Raw genomic sequence first — 23291 nt, forward strand, 5'->3', positions numbered from 1 at the left:
TTAGTTTTTTTTTAACGCTATAATTTAAGCTACACAGGTGACTTTCTACAGGATGCACTTTGCATACTATATGTTGGCAAATCAAACTCCAATAAAACTTACATTAATTTTAAGGAAGGTCAATCAACATCTATATTTATATCTACATTATCATTGATCTGTCCATTTCAATTCATTTTCCTGTTTCATTAGGCTTTTGTTAAAAATGTGTTCTTTTAAAAAAATGTGTTACTTTTCTGAAAGATGGACTTCTCCTGAAGAACTATCTTTTTTTGATTCATAACCATATGAAGCTCTATACAAAGGCTTCCTGGTTTCAAATATTTGGATGTTAACAAAACAGCATAACATGCACTGTTAAATCATATTTTCAAATTGTAGAAGCTAATATTACTTAGACTATTTGTATGAATCCTAGTAATTTTGTTTTCTTTCCTATGTTTTTGGGTTTTGTTTTTTTATTTTATTTTTTAAATTTATTTATTTTTAAATTTCTCTTTATTGGAGTTCAATTTGCCAACATATAGCATAACACCCAGTACTCATCCCATCAAGTGCCCCCCTCAGTGCCCATCACCCAGTCACCCCCACCCCCTGCCCACCTCCCTTTCCACCATCCCTTGTTCATTTCCCAGAGTTAGGAGTCTCTCATGTTCTGTCTCCCTCTCTTATACTTCCCACTCATATCCTGTTCATCAGGGATATTGGTCTATAATTCTCCTTTTTGGTGGGGTCTTTGTCTGGTTTTGGAATTAAGGTGATGCTGGCCTCATAGAACAAGTTTGGAAGTATTCCATCTCTTTCTATCTTTCCGAACAGCTTTAGTAGAATATATATGGTTTCTTCTTTAAACGTTTGATAGAATTCCCCAGGGAAGCCATGTGGCCCTGGACTTTTGTGTTTTGGGAGGTTTTTGAGGACTGCTTCAATTTCCTCCCTGGTTATCGGCCTGTCCAGGTTTTCTATTTCTTCCTGTTCCAGTTTTGGTAGTTTGTGGTTTTCCAGAAATGCGTCCATTTCTTCTAGATTGCCTAATTTATTGGTGTATAGCTGCTCATAATATGTTTTTAAAATCGTTTGTATTTCCTTGGCGTTGGTGGTGATCTCTCCTTTCTCATTCATGATTTTATTAATTTGAGTCTTTTCTCTTTTGTTTTTAATAAGGCTGGCTAATGGTTTATCTATCTTATTAAATCTTTCAAGGAACCAACTCCTGGTTTTGTTAATCTGTTCCACAGTTCTTCTAGTCTCTATTTCATTGAGTTCTGCTCAAATCTTTATTAACTCTCTTCTGCTGGGTGTAAGATCTACTTTTTATTTTTTCTCCAGCTCCTTTAGGTGAAAGGTTAGCTTTTGTATTTGAGTTCTTTCCAGTTTTTTGAGGGATGCTTGTACTGTGATGTATTTCCCCCTCCAGACTGCTTTTGCTGCATCCCAAAGATTTTGAACGGTTGTATCTTCATTCTCATTAGTTTACATGAATTTTTAAAATTCTTCTCCAATTTCCTGGTTTGACCCTTTCATCTTTTAGCAGGATGGTCCTTAACCTCCATGTGTTTGAAATCCTTCCAAACTTCTTGTGATTTAGTTCTAATTTCAAAGCATTATGGTCTGAAAATATGTAGGGGACGATCCCAATCTTTTGGTATCAGTTAAGACCTGATTTGTGACCCAGTATGTGGTCTATTCTGGAGAAAGTTCCATGTGCACTTGAGAAGAATGTGTATTCAGTTGTGTTTGGATGTAAAGTTTTGTAAATATCTGTGAATTCCATCTGGTCCAGTGTATCATTTAAAACTCTTGTTTCTTTTATGATGGTGTGCTTAGAAGATATGTTGATTATAGAAAGCGCTACATTCAAGTCACCAAGTATAAGTGTATAATTATCTAAGTATATCTTAACTTTGGTTATTAATTGAATGATATACTTGGCCGCTCCCACATTCGGGGCATAAATATTGATGATTGTTAGGTCCTCTTGTTGGATAGATCCTTTAAGTATGATATAGTGTCCCTCTTCATCTCTTACTACAGTCTTTGGGATAAACTTTATCTGATATGAGGATGGCTACCCCTGCTTTCTTTTGAGGATCATTTGAATGGTAAATGGTTCTCCAACCTTTTATTTTCAGGCTGTAGGTGTCCTTATGTCTAAAATGAGTCTCTTGTAAACAGCAAATAGATGGGTCTGCTTTTTGTCCAGTCTGAAACCCTGCATCTTTTGATGGGATCATTAAGCCCATTCATGTTCAGAGTTACTATTGAAAGATATGAATTTAGTGTCATCATGATACCTATTCAGTCCCTGTTTTTTCTGGATTGTTCCCTTGGACTTCCTCTTTCTATTACAGAGTCCTCCTTAGTATTTCTTGCAGAGCTGGCTTGGTGGTCACATATTCTTTCAGTTTCTGCCTATCTTGGAAGTTCTTTATCTCTCCTTCTATTCTGAATGAGAGCCTTGCTGGATAAAGTATTCTTGGCTGCAGGTTCTTCTCATTTAGGACCCTGAATATATCCTGCCAGCCCTTTCTGGCCTGCCAGGTCTTTGTGGAGAGGTCTGCTGTTAATCTACTATTTCTCCCCGTAAAAGTTAGAGATTTCTTGTCTCTCGCTGCTTTAAGGATCTTCTCTTTATCTTTGGAATTTGCAAGTTTCACTATTAAATGTCGAGGTGTTGAACGGTTTTTATTTATTTTAGTGGGGGATCTCTCTTTCTCCTGGATCTGAATGCCTGTTTCCTTCCCCAAGTTAGGGAAGTTTTCAGCTATGATTTGTTCAAATATGCTTTCTGCTCCTCTCGGTGCCCTCAGAAACCTCAATTAAACGTAGATTTTTCCTTCTGAGGCTGTCATTTATTTCCCTTAACCTATCCTCATGATCTTTTAATTGTTTTTCTCTTTCTTCCTCAACTTCCCTCCTTGCCATCAACTTGTCTTCTATGTCACTCACTCTTTCTTCTACCTTGTGTACTCTTGTCGTTAGGACCTCCAGTTTGGATTGCATCTCATTTAATTGATTTTTAATTTCTGCCTGATTAGATCTAAATTCTGCAGTCATGAAGTCTCTTGAATCCTTTATGCTTTTTTCTAGAGCCACCAGTAGCTTTATAATTGTGCTTCTGAATTGGCTTTCTGACATCGAATTGTAATCCAAATTCTCTAATTCTGTGGGAGAGGACTGTTTCTGATTCTTTCTTTTGAGGTGAGTTTTTCCTTCTAGTCATTTTGCTCAGTGAGTGGCCAAAAACAAGTTGTACTGGGAAAAGGAGAAAAAGAGAGAAGAGAAAAAAGACAAGAAAAAAGAAGAGAAAAAAAGGGGGGGGGGGAAGCAAACAGAAAATAAAAAACAATTGGGAGTATCCTCTGATTCTATATACTGTAAATCCCTCGACTTCCCCTGGAACTTTCCAGTGCTGCTTGGTCAATCACTTGCTTTTCCCCTGTCCGTCTAGCTGGTCTTCTGGGGGAGGGGCCTGCTGTGCTGATTCTCAGTTGTCAGCACTTGGGGAAGCTGCTTAGCCCTCTGCCTGGTGCATGGCTCAGTGGGAGTTGTTTTTCCTGTTTATCCGGTGAGGCCACTGTGAAGTTCAGTGGGGGTTGTTTATCCTGTGAGGCCCCCAGGAATAATAACAGTGGCGGCGGCCAGCTCTCCAGCCCTCGAGTCAGCTCCAGCAGTAACTCCTGCAGCTCCCAGTCCTCAGGGGCCTGGATGCTCCAGGGGCGGGGCCGCCAATCTGCACAGCTTGGGGCTGCCCAGTGGCAGAGGCGTCTTGGCTGCCCTGTGCCCTCCTGGCTTCTGCCTGTCCCGGGGAGAGCGCCGGGTCCTGGGCTGTGTCCCCCAGCACCCTGGGCTCCGGGCCTGTGACTCTGGAATCGCACTCCCCGGCCGCACAGCCCCCTCCTCACGGAGCCTCTGCCCGAGCCCCTCCTAGCTGCTCCCGGGTCCAGCGGTGCGTGCTGCAGCCCTTTAGGGAGCTCGGCCGGGGGTTGTGGCGGGCTCTCTCCGGGGCCCGGGTGCTCTGTTAGTGCCCCTGAGAGCCTGAGGCCATCCCCGCCCCTCCTGGGATCCGGCTCCAATCCCCTGCGAGCACCTTTCCGCCTTGCCGTCTGGGAAGATTGGTGCAGCTCCTGCTTCTCCGGGTCGGGGCTTTCCTGTCCTGGGGGCACTTGCCCGCAGCCTTAGCCCATTCCTCGCGGGGCCCCTCCTCCTTGGATGCTTTTTATTTCTTTGTTTTTTTTTTCCATCTTCCTACCTTGATAGAAGCTCGAACTCTTCTCACTGTAGCATTCCGGCTGTTCTCTCTTTAAATCTCGGGCCGAATTCGTAGGTTTTCAGGATGATTTGAAAGTTATCTAGGTAAGTTGGTGGGGACAGGTGACTTGGGGACCCTACTCTTCTGCCGTCTTGCCCCCTCCTCCATGTTACTAGTTTTTAAAATCAGTACTTTTTTAATGGAAACGACCAAAAATATGTCACAGAATTTTGAGACCCACTAAAACAAACGTTTAATGAGGGGGGGACAAAAAAGAATAGGCACTACAGGGGTCTCTGGGAGGCTTAGTCAGTTAAGCATCTGACTCTTGATTTCAGCTCAGGTCATGATCTCAGGTCATGAGACGGAGCCCTGTGTCAGGCTCTGTCCTAAGCATGGAGCCTACTTGAAATTCTCTCTCTCTCCCTGCTCCCTTTTTCTGTCCTTCCCTCTGCTTACTTGGACACTCTAAATAAATAAATAAAACCTCACAAAAATAGGCACTATAACATTTATTTATTGTATAGATGACACAATGTTAATTTCAGGTATACACCATAGTAATTTGACAAGTATATACATTATGTTCACCACAAATGTCGCTGTCTGTCCCATTGTATCACTCTTAAAATATCATTTACTATATTCCTTATGCTGTGCTTTTATTCCCATGACTTGTTCATTTCATAACTGGAAGCATGTATCTTCCTCTCCCCTTCACCCATTTTGCCTAAACTCCACTCCTTCCCCTGGACACTGTCAGTTTGTTTTCTGTAATTATAGGTCTGATTCTGCTTTTTGTTTGTTTACTCATTTTTTTGTTCCACTTATGAGTAGAATTATATGGCATTTATCTTTCTCAGTCTGACATTTCACTTAGGATAATACCTTCTAGGCCCATCCATGTTATCGCAAATGACATGATCTCATCCTTTTTATGATTACATAATCTATTGTATATATATCACATTTTCCTTAACGACTCATCTATTGGTGGGTGCTTAGGTTGCTTCCATAACTTTCCTATTATATAGCTGCAATAAACACAGGAGTGCATATATTTCTTTTGAATTACTGTTTTAGTTTCTTGGGTGGCAAATAACCAATAGTGGATTTATTGGATCACATGGTAGTTTTTAAAATTTTTGAGGAATTTCTATACTGTTTTCCTCAGTGGCTTCACCAATTTACATTCCCACTAACAGTGCACGAGGATTCCCTTACCTGCATCGTAGTCAACACTTGTCATTTTGATTTTAGCCATTTTTAAAAAAGATTTTATTTATTTATTCATGAGAGACACACAGAGATAGCCAGAGACACAGGCAGAGGGAGTAGCAGGCTCTCTGCAGGGTGCCTGATGCGGGACTCGATCCCAGGACTCTGGGATCACACCCAGAGCTGAAGGCAGACGCTCAACCACTGAGCCACTCAGGCATCTCTGATTTAGCCATTGTAACTGGAGTAACATGATACTTCATTGTGATTTTTATTCGCACTTCCCTAATTAGTGATGTTGGGCATCTTTTCATGTGCCTATTGGTCATTTCTATGTTGTCTTTGGAAAAGTGTCTATTCAGGTGTTCTGTTCATTTTTTAATTGGATTGCTTGTTTTCTTGGTGTTGAATTGTACAAATTCTTAACATATTTTGGATATTGACCCCTTATCAGATATAGTTTTAGTAAATATCTTCTTCCATTTAGTACATTAGGTTGCCTTTTTGCTTTGTTAATTTGGTTTCCTTTCCTATGCAGAAGCTTTTTTGGATATAGTCTTAATATTTTATTTTTGCATTTGTTTCCCTTGCTGTAGGAGACATATCCATAAAGATCTTGCTAAGGCTGCTGTCAGACAACTTACTGTTCAAGGATTTTTATGGTTTCAGATTTCACATTTAGGTCTTTAATCCATTTTTTTTCTCTTTTTTTTTCTTTAATCCATTTTGAGTTTATTTTTGTGTATGGTGTTTGAAAGTGGTCCAGTTTCATTCTTTTACATGAATCTGTCCAGTTTCCCTGCACTGTTTATTGAAAAGACTGTTTTTTCCTTTTGTGTAATTTTGCCTTCTTTGACATAGATTAATTGATCAGATAACCATGTTTTTTTTTTTTTTTTCTTTACTGTGGTCTCTATTACTGTTCCATTGATCTATGTGTCTACTTTTTTTTAAAAAAGATTTTGTTTATTTATTCACGAGAGACACACAGAAAGAGAGGCAGAGACATAGGCAGAGGCAGAAGCAGGCTCCATGCAGGGAGCCCGACGTGGGACTCGATCCTTGGACTTGAGGATCACACCTGGGTTGAAGGCAGGCACTAAACCGCTGAGCCACCCAGGTGTCCCTCTATGTGTCTACTTTTGTGCCAATACCATATTGCTGTGCTTAGTACAGCTTTGTAATAGAACTTGAATTATCGAATCTGGGATTGTAATACCTCCAGCTTTGTTGTTCTTTCTCAGTATTACATTGGTTATTAAGGGTCTTTTGTGGATTTATACAAATTTTAGTAGTATTCTAGTTTTGTGAAAAATGCTGTTGCATTTGATAGTGATTATACTGAATCTGTAGATTGCTTTGGATAATATGAACATTTTTTTTTTAATCCAAAAAATACTGAGTGCCTGTTATGTGCTAGATAATGTTCCAGGTACTTGGGACATAGCAGAGAACATGACCAAGGGCCCTGCCCTCACGGAGCTTATAGTTTAGCATTTGTCATCCCCACACCTGCATGTAGTCTGTGACCCTGAGGAGGCCACCACTCTATGCCTGCTCTTGGCTGCTTGACGTGGGAACAGGCCGGCCCGGCTCAGGGGGGCAGTGTGCCTGCTACACCATGAAGGCCAAACTGGACACCCGCTCCCAACCCACCACTCAGACAGTAGAAAGGGCTGGAAGTTGACTTTTAATAATAAAGTACAAGGGGAAAAAGGCAGAGAGCATTGGGCTGGGTGGTCAGGTGTCCTACCACACCAGGGCCCGGGCTAGCTATACAAAGTGCTGCTGTTGCTGCTGTTGGTGTTGCTGCTTGGTGGTGGCCTTGCTGGCAAGGTCCTTGGCCTTCTCTGTAGCTGCCAGTGCCATCTCCTTTGCCTTCTCCTTGGCTTCCTTGGCTGTCTCAACAAAGGTTTTGGAAGGGGCCTCACCTTGCAGCTTGGCCAAGATATGTTCAAAGCCCTTCATTGTCTTGGTCACGTTGCTTTTGAACCAGGCAAGACCAAATTTCTGGACAGCTCTGGAGACACCAAATAACCTAGAGGAGACCCAGGCTTCCTGGCAGATTTCGGTCCAGCCACTGTTAGCAGAATTCACACAGTAAACACATCGTTCCTCCACCACCATCAGCCATCAGTTGATGTTCCAGGTGAAGGTGGTCATGGTCTGGTTCTGTGGTCCACAGTAGAATCCTCCAGGATGTACCCTGAGTGAGCAACATTGGCAGGAAATAGTCACGCAGCCCAGCGAGGCATCCTGATGGTCTTGGTCAGGAGACGCCGGGACAGGAGTTTCTGGTCAGGGTTCACCTCCCGGTGCACAATGTCTTCCGTCAAGACACGTTTGCTATAGGGATTTGGGTATCACTGCCAGAAGGTAGTGAACACTTGGTCCCAGGAACTCCAGAGCATGCTCTGGCCCAGGAAATACTTCACCATCGTCCCGGCCAGGCGGGCTCAGCACCCGCGCAGCGTCAGGGGTGCGAAGTCTGGAGAGAGGCGGGGGGGGGGGGGTGGTGGTGGCACGCAGAGGCCGAGTCAGGACTCGGCGCACACCCGCCAGACTCACAGCTCAGTAACCACCACACCGCGCCCGCGGAGCTGTCGGGCGCGCACAACTTCCAGTGCAGCCGAGCAGTACCAACCACTTCTGGCGCCCGGGCCTGAACATTTTTTTAATATGAAGATGTTAAGAATATAAATTCTTCCAATCCATGAGCATGAGCTATGTTTCCATTTGTTTGAGTCATTTTCAATTTCTTTCTTCAGCATTTTGTAGTTTTTTGAATGAGGCCTTTAACTTCTTTGGTTAAGTTTGTTCCTAGATATTTTTTATGCATCTGTAAATTGTGTTATATTTTTAAATTTCACTGTTATTAGTGTATAGAAAAGCTACTGATTGTGGGTATTAATTTTATATCCTGTGACTTTACTGAATTTATTTATTTATTTATTTATTTTTTTAAAAGATTTTATTTATTTATTCATGAGAGACACAGAGAGAGGCAGAGAGAGGCAGAGACACAGGCAGAGGGAGGAACAGGCCCCATGCAGAGAGCCTGACGTGGGACTCGATCCCGGGTCTCCAGGATCAGGCCCTGGGTCAAAGGCAGTCACTCAACCGCTGAGCCACCCGGGCTGCCCACTTTACTGAATTTATTACTTCTAGGTTTTTGGTGGGTTTTTTTGGATTTCTAGGTATAGAATCATGTTGTCTGCAAATAGTGACAGTTTAACTTCTATTTATTTGTTTGTTTGTTATTTATTTGCCAATATGGCTCTTAGTTTTCTTGTCCGATTGCTGTGGCTAGAACTTAACTATGTTTTTTTTTTTTTTTTAATTTTTATTTATTTATGATAGTCACACACAGAGAGAGAGAGGCAGAGACATAGGCAGAGGGGGAAGCAGGCTCCATGCACCGGGAGCCCGACGTGGGATTCGATCCCGGGTCTCCAGGATCGCGCCCTGGGCCAAAGGCAGGCGCCAAACCGCTGCGCCACCCAGGGATCCCTAGAACTTAACTATGTTAAGTAAAAGTGGCAAGAGTGGACATTTTGTCTTGTTCCTGATCTTGGAAAGAAAATTATCTGTTTTTTATCATTGAGTATTATGCTAGCTATGGGTTTTTCTTATATGGCTTTTATTATGTTGAGGTATATTTCCTCTAAACTCACTTTGTTTAAAATTTTCATAATGAATAGATGTTGTACTTTGTCAAATACTTTTTCTGCATCTATTGAGATGATCATATGACTTTTATTCTTCATTTTGTTGATGTGGTGTATGACATTGATGGGTCAATGTGGAACCATCCTTGCATCCCTAGAATAAACCCCACCTGATTGTGGCAGTAGGTCTTTTAAATGTATTGTTGTATGTGGTTTGCTACTATCTTGTTGAAGATTTTTAAATCTATGTTCATTGGAGATATTGGCCCGTAGTTTTCTTCCTTTTTTTTTTTTTTTTATGTCTTTGTCTAGTTTTGGTATCAGGGTAATGCTTGCATCATAGAATGAATTTGGAAGTTTTTGTTCCTCTTCTACATTCTGTAATAGTTTGAATAGAATTTGTATTAACTCTTCTATAAATGTCTTTTACAATTCACCTGGGAATCCATCTGGTCCTGGGCTTTTATTTTTCAGTAGTTTTTGATTACCAATTCAATTTTGATACTTGTAATCAGTTTGTTGAGATTTTCTATTTGTTCCTGGTTCAATTTTGGAAGACTCTGTTTCTAGGAATGTATCTATTTCTTCTAGGTTGTCCAGGGTTGGTGTTTTGTTTTGGTTTGGTTTTTTTGAGAGAGAGAGCAAGAGTGAGTGTGGAGAGGGGGAGAGGGAGAGTGAGAATCCTCAAGCAATCTCCCTGCTGTGTGCAGAGCCCACAGGGCTCAATCCCAGGACCTGGAGATCATGACCTGAGCTGAAATCGAGAGTCAGGCATTCAATTGACTGAGCCACCCAGGCACCACTAGGTGTACAATTTGTTGGCATATAATTTTTTGTAGTATTCTGTTATCAATTTCTGTGGTGTCAGTTGTTATTGCTCTCATTTCTGATTTTTTTGATTTGGGTCCTTTTTCTTTTTTTCCTAATGAGTCTGGCCAGGGGTGCCAACTTTGTGTGTCTTTTCAAAGAACCAGCTTTTGGTTTCTTGGATCTTTTCTTTTCTTTTCTTTTCTTTTCTTTTCTTTTCTTTTCTTCTTTTCTTTTCTTTTTTTTCTTTCTTTTCTCTTTCCTTCTTTGTTTCTCTGTCATCTTTATTATTTTTTTCTTCTATTTACCTTGGGCTTGGTTTGTTCTTGTTTTTCTAGTTCCTTTAGGTATAAGGTTAGATTGTTTCAGCTTTTCTTATTTTTCGAGGTAGGGCTGTATTGCTACATACTTCATTCTTATAACTGCTCTTGCTGTGTTCCAAAAATTTTGGACTATTGTGTTTTAATTTTCAACTGTCTCTATGTATTTTTCATTTTTTATTTGATTGTTTTGTTGGCTCACTGGTTGTTTAGTATCATATTCACCTCCATGTGTTTGAGAGTTTTTCCAGTTTTCTTTTTCTTGTGATTTATTTCTAGTTTTATACCGTTGTGATCAGGAAAGGTGTATGGTGTGATTTCAGTATTCCTAAATTTGCTGAGGCTTGTTTTTGGCCTAATATGTGATCTGTTGTGAACAATGTTCCAGGAATGTTCTTTATATGTTATATGTCCATCTGGTCCATCTCTTTTGCTGTTCTCTTGCCATTCTTTCTTTGGTTGTTCAGAAGCTGTTCAATCAGCCCTCATTTTTTCTTCAGGAGGAATTATTCTATTATTAGGTGGACTTTGGTGTGTTCTGTGGAGGTGAGTTCAGGGTCTCCTTATGTCACCATTTTGGACCTATACTAGAGTTTTAAGTGAATTATGTATCATGATTACCATATTACATAGTGTACCATTGGTTGTATATTTATCATAAGCATTAAGTTTTAAGCTGCCTACTTATGTTTTTATGACTTTATCATCATCCTTTTATTTTGACGCAAAAGATTTTCTTTAACATTTCTTGTGAGGCAGGTCTAATGTTAATGAACTAACTCTCTCAGCTTTTATTTGGAAAAATCTTTATCTCTCCTTCATTTCTGAAGGACAACTTTGGGTATAGATAACTTAGTTGAAAATTTTTTTTTTCTTTCACATGTTTTGAATATATTCTCCCATTTTTTCTGACCTAAGATGTTTCTGTTGAAAAATCCACCTGTAGTCTTATGGAGGAGTCCCTTGTATGTAACTTGTCTCCTTTGCCACTTTCGAAATTCTTTGTCTTCAACTTTTGACAATTATAATCTGTCGTCATGTGGCCCTATTCATATTGAATCTACTTGGGGGTATTTTGGGCCTCATGGATCTGTATGTCTATTTCTCTCTCCAGGTTTGGGAAGTTTGTAGCCACTATTGCTTTAAATATCTTGTCTCTTCCTTTCTCTTCTACTTCTTGAATTCCCATAATGCAGATACTGTTTCTTGTGATTGTGTTCCATAGGTTCCATAGACTTTCTTCATTCTTTATTTTTGTTCTAATGAGTTGATGATTTCAAATGTCTTGACTTCTAGGTCATTGTTTTTCTTCTTGGTTAAGTTTGGTTTTGAAGGTCTTTATTGGATTATTAGTTTCACTCACTGTATTTTTTAGATGTAGAATTTGTTTTTATTTTGTTTTTGATAGTTCCTATTTCTTTGGGCTTCTCTTTTCATGTTCTCTTTTCCTCATTTCACTGAGTTGGCTGTGTATATTTTTCACTAAACTTTAAAAGCATTATTCTCAATTCTTTGATAGATCATAGATCTCCATTTCTTTAGTTATTTATTGGGGCTTTATAAGTTCCCTTTGATGGTGCCCTATTTATCTTACTTTTATGATCCTTGATTCCTGACGTTGGTGTCTGTATGTGTGAGTAAGTATTCTCCTCTTCCAGACTTAGGTTCACTTTGACAGACAATTCACTAGTTAGCTTAGTTTGGGTTTCTGGACATATCTGCTAGTAACATCCTTGGGTAGGTGAGGCTTGCTGTCAGGATCTGTTTTTGGGTGAGGCCAGTGCCCAAGCTCTGAGGTTGGCCTGTGGGTTGGGGATGCCGCTAGCTGAGATTGGATTGCTGCCTTGATTTCCTTCCTAAGCAAGGCTATAGGCTAGGCTCTGTGGTTTCGTAGGTTCTCTGGTCAGGTTTCCTAGATGTTCAGGGCTGGGTACTATCCTTAGCAGTGCGTGGGGCTATGAATTACTATTACAGAATGGTAACTCTGGAAATTGGATTTTCCTGTCTTCTGGGTTTGTTTCTCTGCCTGTTCTAGTTGGTTTAGTGATGTTTTTAACTCATTTTGTAAAGTCTGTGTTGTCACATATGACCACTGTCATCTTGTTTGTGTTACTGTAGTGGTCAGCTAGTGACTTGAGAAAGTCTGTTAAACACCTGGTGTCTCCTCTCCCCCAAAGTATCCTATATTTAGTAGATGGGCTGTGTGTATTGGGGAAAACCTTCAACTTTCAGCCAGGCAATATACAACTCTAACATAACCTTTACTTTCTGCTTATAGAGAATCTGAAGGTCAAAGTTGAGGGTTTAGAGCCTCTCAGATTTTTTTTTAGAGCATTCACTGATCTGTTTATGTGTGTTTAGTCATCTAGATCCCTATATGAAAGTAGTCCTTATTGTCTTTATTCCCCAGCCTTTCTTCCCAAGCTTTTCGTTTGTTTATCCCAAATGTTACCCCTTGTCCAGGTGGTAGCAGCTAATGCATTTACTTTAAGTGTTTTTGACCCCCCCCCGGTAGTTGACTCCAATTTGGGAGAGTTTTGGGTAAGACAAAATAGAGGCAAGTCTTAGAGCTGGTACTTCAGGAAGCCAAAATCCAGGACTAAACAATCAACCTCAGTTCTCTGATAAAAAGCTCCATTTTCCTCCTTCTTGTACTAGGATCCTATACATAGAATGTGGGCTATTGTCTTCCAAGATGCCACTGAGAAGGGAAGCAGGGGATACGGCCAGGCTGTTAAAGGCTTTTTTTTCTCTTTCCTGGTTGCTGTAAATGGTAATTGATTTCTAGAGTTCTGACGAGGTTGATGGCGATAGTTTTTGCCAGTTTATTTACTGCTTTTGTGGAAGAACATGCTTTTGGAATTCCCTACTCCATACTGTGTTCATTGACATAACTATATGCTTATTTTTAGGTATGATTTTTTAACATATTAAAACGGTTTCATCATTAACCACAAATGCAAAGGGACTGAGTATTGAAAATATAGCAAGAAGATGATGTGGAAATGATATAAACAAAGAATCAGAACTATTAACATCCCATGGCTCTTTCTTCAAACTTCATTTTTATAGTGTATATTAGTGGCCAGTGCCATAGACTTATGAATTAGGAACAACTGGAATAAAAAGAGCTTTTTGAACCCTAAGCAGCCTGTCAGTGGAGGAGATTCTGTAGAGTGTGTGTGTGTGTGTGTGTGTGTAAAGAAAAGGAGCTATGAAGTTGGACATCAATAGATGTTCTATTCCAGTGCCTATATTCATGAGGTTCTAGTGTTTTCGGACTTGGACTATGTTGAAGCAAGGGGGATTGACAAGAAAGGTCACAGATGGTGAGGTTCCAAGCTTCCCACAAATAGACGGATATATAGGACTGCATGATAAATATGCCTGATTATAAATACCTATGGGACTTTAGGCAAAAAGAATCTGTGAGGTGGAATGGAATTAGGGTTACACTAAATTAGCTTATAAATTTATCCCGGTCTTAACCTGATTGCAAAATCCCCAGGGATGACGTCTATAGGCACCATTATTTTCTTATCACCTTAGTTTCACACAAAGTAGGTACCTTATAAATATCTATTACCTGAGCTATGTAAGGAAATAAGGTTAGCTAAGCCTGTGGGACCAGATTATAGTGGATTTTGAAGTCTAAAAAAAATAAATCCCTGAGAACAAAATATTATACGAAGTTTAAGGAAATGATAGGTGATAAGAATTACAGCAGAAACATAAGCATTAATACAGTAAACTACTGATATTTTGGTCAATGCATAGGCTTAAAAAAGCCCTCACTTTTAGGTATTTGATGTATTTGGGGGAAGGCAATTAAACGGATTAAACATAATTCTTGCCCTCAAAGAGCTTCATGTATGTAGAAAAGGCTTAGAAGGAGTAGGTTCAAGGAGAGCCAAGAGATGGAAGAGCAGCTTGAGAATGTCTACCTTGAAGTTTTCTGAAATAACTCTTTTCCTTTTTTAAATTCTTAAGTCTTTTGGCTTATGGTTACAGCCAAATATGCAATTTAAAAACTTGATGTCTTATGATCGATGTGAGGAATAGTGCTATCTTTAGGGAGAGTTATATGAGGGAGTGTTCCATGGTACTAGAAATATCTTGATCTAGGTGTTGGGTTTTATGGATGTATTAATCTAGAAGTTATAGAATTTTTAGAAATTGCTATATGGGGGATCCCTGGGTGGCTCAGCGGTTTAGCACCTGCCTTCAGCCCAGGGCATGATCCTGGAGTCCCGGGATCAAGTCCCACACGGGGCTCCCTGTATGGAGCCTGCTTCTCCCTCTGCCTGTGTCTCTGCCTGTCTGTGTCTCTCATGAATAAATAAATAAAAACTTAAAAAAAAAGAAATTGCTATATAGTTCTAAAAATTACCCTTTTATGATGTTTTAGACAATTCTCTGGGATTTATGCTAACAAAATGGATACTCAGACCTATAGTCAAGGAACAAAGTTAAGGATAGATTATAATTTTAATTTTTATGCCATAAAGATCAAGTCATATTTACATTTGCTTGGTCAATGACATGTCACATCACTTTTTAGTCTTCTTGGTAACTGTGCTTAGCAAGATGCCCTGTGGTCATAAATGTTTCCATCTTATGCTTTCATCTTCTAAAATGTCAAATGCAAGCTGTTAAGGAGGGGGAAAAAACCAACTCCTTGGTATCTGCAGACAATACTACACCCAACACTTGACAAACGACAATATAGCAGAGAGGATGCTACCAAATAAGTGTTCCCATTTTGTATCATGCCAGCATCATTCAAAAGTTTAGTAAATAAATTCTTTCTTATACTGAGAACACCCTGAAGTTTTCACCAGATAATTTTTTTTACTGAGCAAAATTTCTTAAATTCATAAGAAAAAAAGGAACAATTTTTCCTTGTTAAAAAAACCATAATTAACAAACGCTTACAAAGAAAGCATGTTTGTTACCCAACCATAATATAATTAATACATGGCAGAAAAAAATCTCTTGGGTTTAAAAATAGCTTTATTTAGCATACCAAAAACACAGAAACATAAGAAAAACCTTACCTAGTATAAACATAAAAATAGTTAAATACCATAATTTAATGTAAACCAAGTGTTTAAAAATGTGAATTATAATAAAATACATGCTATTTACACAGAACCAAGTTAAAACTACTTCGTTATTGTATCAGATTATCAATCTTGAAGTCATCATTAACAATCAAATACAGTATTTGTATTTGTACTGGTAAATTAAAAAAAAGGAATCCTTTAATTCACTTTAAATGGATATAATTCACTGTGATATTCCAAGCAGTAAGGCAGAAAGTACCAGTTCTAGGATTCCAGACACAACCACTGCATGTGGAAGTCTGGAAATCATTCCACTGGAAGACCATTAAGCCCATTCTCTCATTTAAATCATCTGGTTGATTCAATTTAGTTACTGCTTAAGAAAGGTACTACATATATCTGCAAAAACAAACCTTTATTAAAATGACCAAAGGTGAATGCAATATTAATCATGTAAGAAATGCAAAAGCATAAAAAATACGTATTACTCCAGACAAGCCCCTTTATTTATGCCAAATGTTAAGAAACTTAGTTTATAAAACCAGATGGGGTAGCAAAAGGGTTTTTGAAAAATGTAAAACCTATATCAAAATCAAAGAAAACAAACCTAAGAGAATGTTTCTTGAAGAGAGTGGTATTTTGTTTATCCTGTCATTATCCCATAAATGCTGCCATGAGATCTGTGGCTAGTGTTATCACTACAGAATGGTCCGTTTTCTTTGACCAACAGGCCAAAAGCTGTAGCCATTGGTTAGATTAAGCATTTGGCTTTTGCTTCAAGAACCAACATCTATTTTACACTATAATTCAGGTATCCTTAAGAGGCAGCATTAAATCCAATATCAAGACTTTAAAATATAAAGTTGCAAGAATATATACATAGTAATAGAATATCCTGCTCGCTCCTTTTTCTAATCCTGTAATTCTAAAACATGTAGTCTCCAGACCCTTTTATACTCTTTTAAATTCGAGACCTGGATGTCAAAGAGCTTTTGTTTATGTAGTTTATATCCATCAGTATTTGCCATATTAGAAAATATAACTGAGGGACGCCTGGGTGGCTCAGCGGTTTAGCGCTGCCTTCAGCCCAGGGTGTGATCCTGGAGTCCTGGAATCGAGTCCCACATTGGGCTCCCTGCATGGAGCCTGCTTCTCCCTCTGCCTGTGTGTCTGCCTCTCTCTCTGTGTGTCTCTCATGAATAAATAAAAATAAAATCTTTATAAAAAGAAAACTGAAAAAATTTTATTACATGTTAACATAAATATTTTTTAATAGCTGTATTTCCAAAAACGGAAAAAAGATTTGTGGGAAATGGCATCATTTTACATTTTCAACTACTTTTTGAGACACAGAGTGAAAAGACAACTTAAACTAATGCCTTTGTATTATTATGAAAATAGTTTTGATCTCACAGATGCCCTGAAAGGCTCTCAAGGACTCCCAAGAGTTCATGGGCCAGCCACTCTTTAAAAACTGCTGGTTTTTTAAATCTAACGCCTAATATTAATGACCAAAAAAAAAAAAAAAAAAAAGGTCCACACAAAAGGAACCTTAATTTTCCTTTAAAAATAAACCAAAATAGCCATATATACACACACAAGTCACTGGATCAAACATTCCCACTTTTAGCTGTAACTAGTAGCCAAAAGTCAATGCATGTTCACAGCCAAATTCAAAATAATATTGTCATTTCTACTCAGACCAAGGTCAAGATTTACTAATTTTAGTTCATGAAAGCTACAAAATCTATTAACTAAACACATACATCTTTGTTCCCTTTCCAACATCTGCTTAATCCTGTTTATACTAAACTGGCTGTCATCTCTTAAATTGGCATAGCAATCTTTAAAAAAAAAAAATTGGCACAGCAGTGGTATAGACCAGAGAGTGACAGGAGTTTAATAGCCCAGATACTCAGATCAGGAGCAGGTTAGCCATTAATGGAGCAGCCTACTCTGTTTCTCACTATGTGAAAGAAAGCTCTGATACATTTTAGGGGAAGAGGGAGAAAATTCTCCCTTAAGCACAATGAGAACAATACTATGACCTCACACTTAGATAGCTCTTCACATCTTACAAATTACTTTCATACACACCATCTTATTAGATACTTTTAAAGTCCCTGGAGAAGAGCAGGACAAATTACATTATCTGTTTCAGAGTTAAGGAATTGGAGGTGCAGATCCAGGCTTTCTCGGGGTACCATGGCAAGTACCTTTTTTATAGAACAGGATTAGAATTCAGGTCACCTGACTTCTAGTTCAGGGTTTTCCCCAGCACTTCTTTGGGTTCCGGGGCAGGATTAGGGGAAGGGTCTGTGGTGATGGAGATGGAGGCAGCAGGATATGGCTGACACTTCCGGAATCTACATTCCTTCTGCCTCCATTAACCATTTTATCCAACACTAAGGAGGCTTGGGAGTGGCATAGATATTTCCTTGACCAGTATAATGAATTTTCCATCAGTACATACATAATGGAACTTTATATGAAATGACTTTTTTTTTCTGAGCCAGTTTATGTTGGCAGTTCATTCATAGCCTGTTCCTCTACTCCAAGGGAAAAGTAAAAATCCTGCACTTAAAAAAAAATTGACGAAAATATAAAATGAAATAGCAACAATAATGAGATCTATGTGAAACTATAACAGATTTATTGTGCACCTGGCACAACACAGACTTTGCAGTTTTCCTCCACCAACTGGAGAGCAATATAAAATCACAGTTCTTAATTTAATGGAAAATTGCCTCCTAATCATCTTGAGGCAAAGACTTCAGTCTATACAAAAACTAAGAAAATTTCAAGAATTTTAACTAAATTCTTAGGTTCTTACAGATTCTGTGGTGGTAGGAGAGGGAGTAGACAACAGAGTAAAAGGCGATAAAACAACAAAAAAGAAAACAATTATTGTCACAAATGAGCAAAGGAGAAATCTGTATCTATTCCCTGTCATTAATACATACAACTACTTTAGAAACTATTCTGTTGCCAGAAAATCCTCTATACCAAGATGTTAATACAAATAGCATCAGACATTCAAAGGCACTAAGCAAACACTATTTAATTGGGGGGCAGGGAAAGCAGTAAACAGCAAAATCCTTCCTCCAATACTAGCCAAATGCCACTGATGACCAATGATATTTTTGCTATACACTATAAGCAAGTTTTTATTGTGCCTTCCATTTCTCTGAGATGTTCCTAAAATCAAGATTGACTACATGCATTTTTTCCTAAGGTAGTTGAAGAAAAACGATGTTAACAAAAGCCAGTAGGAATTAGAAAACATACTAAGTTCATCTTACTTTCAAAATTCAACAGCCTGTGGCTGGCTATCTATTATACAAATTGTTGGTGTCTCCCCTACTCCCAATTTTGGTGAGTAATGTTTTCTTTATAGGTGATTTAAACAGAAGTTAATGGCTTTTTAAGACACTTGCACATATACTGGGCTGATGTACACACACATATGTATGCATATATAAATACATATCTATACACATACATATATCTCATCACATGAAGACCTCCACTAATAAGTTTTTCCCTCTTCATATATTAGAGAAAATGAGCATGGATAATGATTTTATAGTAGGAAATAAAATTAATGAAAATCAAATCAGAAAATGTGAAGTGGTATGCTGTCAGAGTCCAATAAAATAAGTCAATGCACATTTATGTAGTGGTAAAGTGCTAGAAAGTTCTTTCATTAGTATTTTAAAAATGATTATAGTAAAAAGGTTGCAATTTCATTTGATAGTGGTGACCACAGGCACCATAGCAATGGCACTGGCTGAGTTGGAATTGATGATGTCCTCATACTCTGGGGGTGGGTCTAAATGAGGTTCTGTTTCACTCCTCTGGAGGTTCGCCTGGCCAGTGGCTTCCTCATAGGTAGGTGGGGGATCACAGTTGGATAGGCGAGTGGAGACGGAATCTGAGCGCCCAACTACATATTCCAGAAAGCCTGGTGACAATCCACTGCTATCAAACACTTCGTCTGGTGGGGGAGGTGGAGTGATAATATTAAGATGCTGTGGGAAAGGAATGTGGCCTTCAGTTACTGTCTGTCTGCGAGTTTTGTTTCTGAGGAAGCATCTCCAAATTAGAAAAATGACAAGAAGGATAATGAAAAGGCCAAAGATTAATGGAAAGGTAAGGTAAAACTGAAACCAGTCACTTCCTCTGTTACTCTCTCCTTGTTGTGCTTTTGTGTAGGTGGTCCAAAACTCCTTCTGAAAATAAAAGACAAATTAAAAATCAGTATGATCGAAGGATAGGAAATACCAAATGAGCACTATTAACATAATGAACCAAAACCTCAAACCAGATTTGTTGGTTCAAATGACTTACTACTTATATTTTCCATGACAAGAAATTACAAATAAATCATGTTATGGTATTTACTCTGGATCCTCCCTAAAATGGTCAGTGGGACTCCAGGAGTCTTTCAAGACTTGGGAGTTATTTATATTTTCACCTATGACACTGTGGAAAAACAAAGCATGAGCAATTTCCTGTTTCCCAATTAAACCAAATAATATTCCCTTAAAAATGTCAAATATCATTTTCCACATCCAACTATGAAGTTTCTTATCCCTGATCCCCATCATTATCACTGGTTATGTGCTATTTTAGTCTGTTGTAGACTTTCGGTAGTCAAACACTCCACCCCCAAAGTTTAGTACACAGATGTTCACTGAATGTCATAATTACACTATGTCCCTATTAGGAAGCTCAGGCTAGTAAAGAAATTGTGTTAGGTTATTACCAAACATAGAATCCCAGAAGATATAAGACCCAGTAGTTCAAGTCTTTTAATATTTGTATGGGGGGAAATACCGAAAACATAAAAAGGTTACCTGACCCAATTACTAGTTATGGGACCTGGACAAGTTACTCTTGAGTTTTAGCTTCCTCACCTGAAATACAGGATAATACTGATCTGTCTTTATTGGCTGCCTGAGCATTATATGAAATAACATATATAACATGTCTAAGTCCTTAGCATATAAACACTCAAATAATAGTTATTATAATTTTTGTATAATGTAAGTCACTGCCTCAAATTCACTGATTAATCTATCTCATACCTTGGCACAAAGACCACCTCCAATCCCAATGCTACTGATTCTTTTTTCAATGTTTAAACCTAAACAGTAAGTGCTTTTCTCACAATCCTATTTATTTGCAGGCACTACACGTCACTGACAGTAAATATCTGGCATCAAGGAAGGGAACCAGGTCATTATCCAAATGGGCAAATAGAGGGAGTTGGACTAGGGATTGTAATGCCAGATATCCCATGATAGCATGGCATTAACATAAATCTATGAATATGGTTAAAGACTCTGGGCACTAAAGGTGGTTGTTTTATAGTCATATTTAATTAGTCACACTGGCTTTTTTTTTTCAAGAAAGAATATTTAGCATTTACAACATTAGCAATTCCTAGTCACTATATCATTATCCATTCAGACTTAATTATACATACATTGCATGAACCATTGCTCAATACTATTTGTTCTCTTCATCTTCCCTGATTTTGAAGTTGCTGTTCTGACTTATTTTGCAGTTGAATGGTCCTTTTTGAAGAATTTTCCATAGAGGATACACATGGGAAATAGTCTCTAAATTTTTTCAGCTCTATGAATAATTTTCCTTCACCCTGGCTGATAAATGTTATCATAATGATATTTCAGACTCTTAGGGTATAGGTTTTTTTTTTTTCCCCCTCAGAGGTCTAGGTAGTATTCCATGGTACTGCAGCTTCTAATATGCAGGTAAGAAATCCGATACTTGTTCCTGGACTTTATTGTTTCTTATTTGTGAGATTTTATTTTTATCCCTGACTTCTTTTTACTTGGCTGAGGCCTTTTGATTTCTATTACTCTTTTTATTAGATTATAATTGACATACATTGTGTTAGTTTCAGGTGTACCATAATTATTTTTATATCTTACAAAATGATCAAATAGGTCTAGGTACCATCTGTCACCATACAAAGTTTTTAAAAGATTTTATTTATTCATGAGAGAGAGAGAGAGGCAGGCAGAGGGAGAAGCAGGCTCCCTGCAAGGAACCTGATAGGGGACTCAGTCCCAGACCCCGGGATCATGCCCTGAGCAAAAGGCAGACGCTCAACTGCTGAACCACCCAGGCATCCCAAGTTATTATTGACTATATTCCCTCTACTGTACACTACACATCCCCATGATTTACTTTATAACTGGAAGTTGTATCTTAATCCCTTTCACTTATTCTATTCATCCCATTCCCCTCTGGCAACCACCAGTTTGTTCTGTGAATGTTTGTTTTTTCTTTCCTTGATTCCACATGTAAGTGAATCTTATGGTATTTGTCATTCTCTGTTTGACTTAGCATAATATCATCTAGGTCCATCCATGTTGTCACGAATGTAAGATTTCATTCTTTTATATGGGTAAAAGTCCATTGTGTGTGTGTGTGTATATATATATATACACATACATCTTTATCCATTCATCTATGGATGGGCACTTATGGTGCTTTCATATCCTGGCTACTATAAATAATGTTGCAATGAACACAGAGATCCATATATGTTTTTGAATTAGTATTCTCATTTTTTTCAGATAAATACCCAGAAGTGGAATTGTTGGATCATATGGTAGTTCTATTTGTAATTTTTTTGAGAAACCTCCATATTGGTTTCCATAGTAGCTGCATCAAATTACATTCCCACCAAAAGCACACAAGGTTTCCTTTTTCACACATTCTCACCAATACTTGTTATCTCTTATCTTTTTGAGACTAGCCATTCTGGCAGGTGTGAAGTGGTATCTCATTTGTAGTTTTGATTTGCATTTCCCTGATGATGAATGTTGTTGAACATCTTTTCATGTGTTTGTTGGCCATCTGTAGATCATCTTTGGAAAAATGTCTATACAGGTCATGTGCCCATTTTTTAATTGGGTTGGTTTTTCTTTGCCATTACTAAATTGTATGAGTTCTTTATATATTTTAGATATCAATCCCTTAACAGATATATCATTTCCAAGTATCTTCTCCCATTCGGTAGGTTGTGTTTTTCTTTTGTTAATGGTTTCCTTTGCTGTGGGAAAGCTTTTTAGCTTGATGTAGTCCCATTTATTTATTTTTGCTTTTGTTGCCCTTGCCAGAGGAGACATATTCCACCCCCACCCCCACCAGAAAAAATTGCTAAGACTGACATCTTAGAGCTTACTATTTATGTTTTCTTGTAGTTTTATGGTTTCAGGTCTTACATTCTTTTTTTTTTTTTTTTTAAGATTTTATTTATTCATGAGAGCCACAGAGAGAGGCAGAGACATAGGCAGAGGGAGAAGCAGGCTCCCTGTGGGGAGCCTAATGTGGGACTTGATCCTAGGACCCTGGGATCATGACCTGAGCCACAGGCAGATGTTCAACCACTAAGCCACCCAGGAGCCCCTCTTCTTCTTCTTCTTCTAATCCAATAAGCTCCATGCTCAGTGTGGACCCCAACACAGGGCCCAAACCCAGAACCTTGACATCAAGGCCTGAGCAGTGATCCAAAATTAGACACCCAACAGACTGAGCCACCCAGATACCCTACATTGCTTTGAGTTGATTTTTGCATATGGTATAAGAATGTGGTCTAGTTTCTTTCTTTTGCATGTACCTGTCCAATGTCCACAACACTAGTTATTAAAGAGACTGTCTTTTTGCCATTGTATGATCTTGCCTTCTTTGTCATAGGTTAATTGACCATGTAAGCATGGGTTTATTTCTAGGCTATCTATTCTGTTGATCTATATGTCTTTGTGCCAATACCATACTGTTTTGATTACTATAGCTTTATAGTATAGTTTGAAATAAGAGATCATGATACTCCAGATTTGTTCTTCTTTCTTAAGATTGCTTTGGCTATTTGGGGTCTTTTGTGGTTCCATACAAATTTTAGAGGATTATTTGTCCTAGTTTC

The 23291-nt window shown here is 38.5% G+C and overlaps 1 protein-coding gene and 1 pseudogene across 4 annotated transcripts in view; both read right to left on the reverse strand.

The window, feature by feature from the left end:
* Nucleotides 1-7141: 7141 nt before the first annotated feature.
* LOC144308605 (PRELI domain-containing protein 1, mitochondrial pseudogene) lies at nt 7142-7923 on the reverse strand (annotated as a pseudogene).
* Nucleotides 7924-15260: 7337 nt separating this feature from the next.
* Nucleotides 15261-23291, reverse strand: part of PRRG1 (proline rich and Gla domain 1) — a 273316-nt gene continuing 265285 nt past the window's right edge. For all 4 annotated transcript variants that reach the window (XM_077889357.1, XM_077889358.1, XM_077889360.1 and 1 more), the window contains exon 4: nt 15261-19563. In XM_077889357.1, coding sequence (XP_077745483.1) covers nt 19078-19563 — 486 coding nt within the window. In that variant the 3' untranslated portion in view covers nt 15261-19077. The remainder of the gene's footprint in view (nt 19564-23291) is intronic.

The sequence above is a fragment of the Canis aureus genome, chromosome X (genome assembly GCF_053574225.1).
Source record: "Canis aureus isolate CA01 chromosome X, VMU_Caureus_v.1.0, whole genome shotgun sequence".
In the NCBI taxonomy this organism is placed as follows: Eukaryota; Metazoa; Chordata; class Mammalia; order Carnivora; family Canidae; genus Canis; species Canis aureus.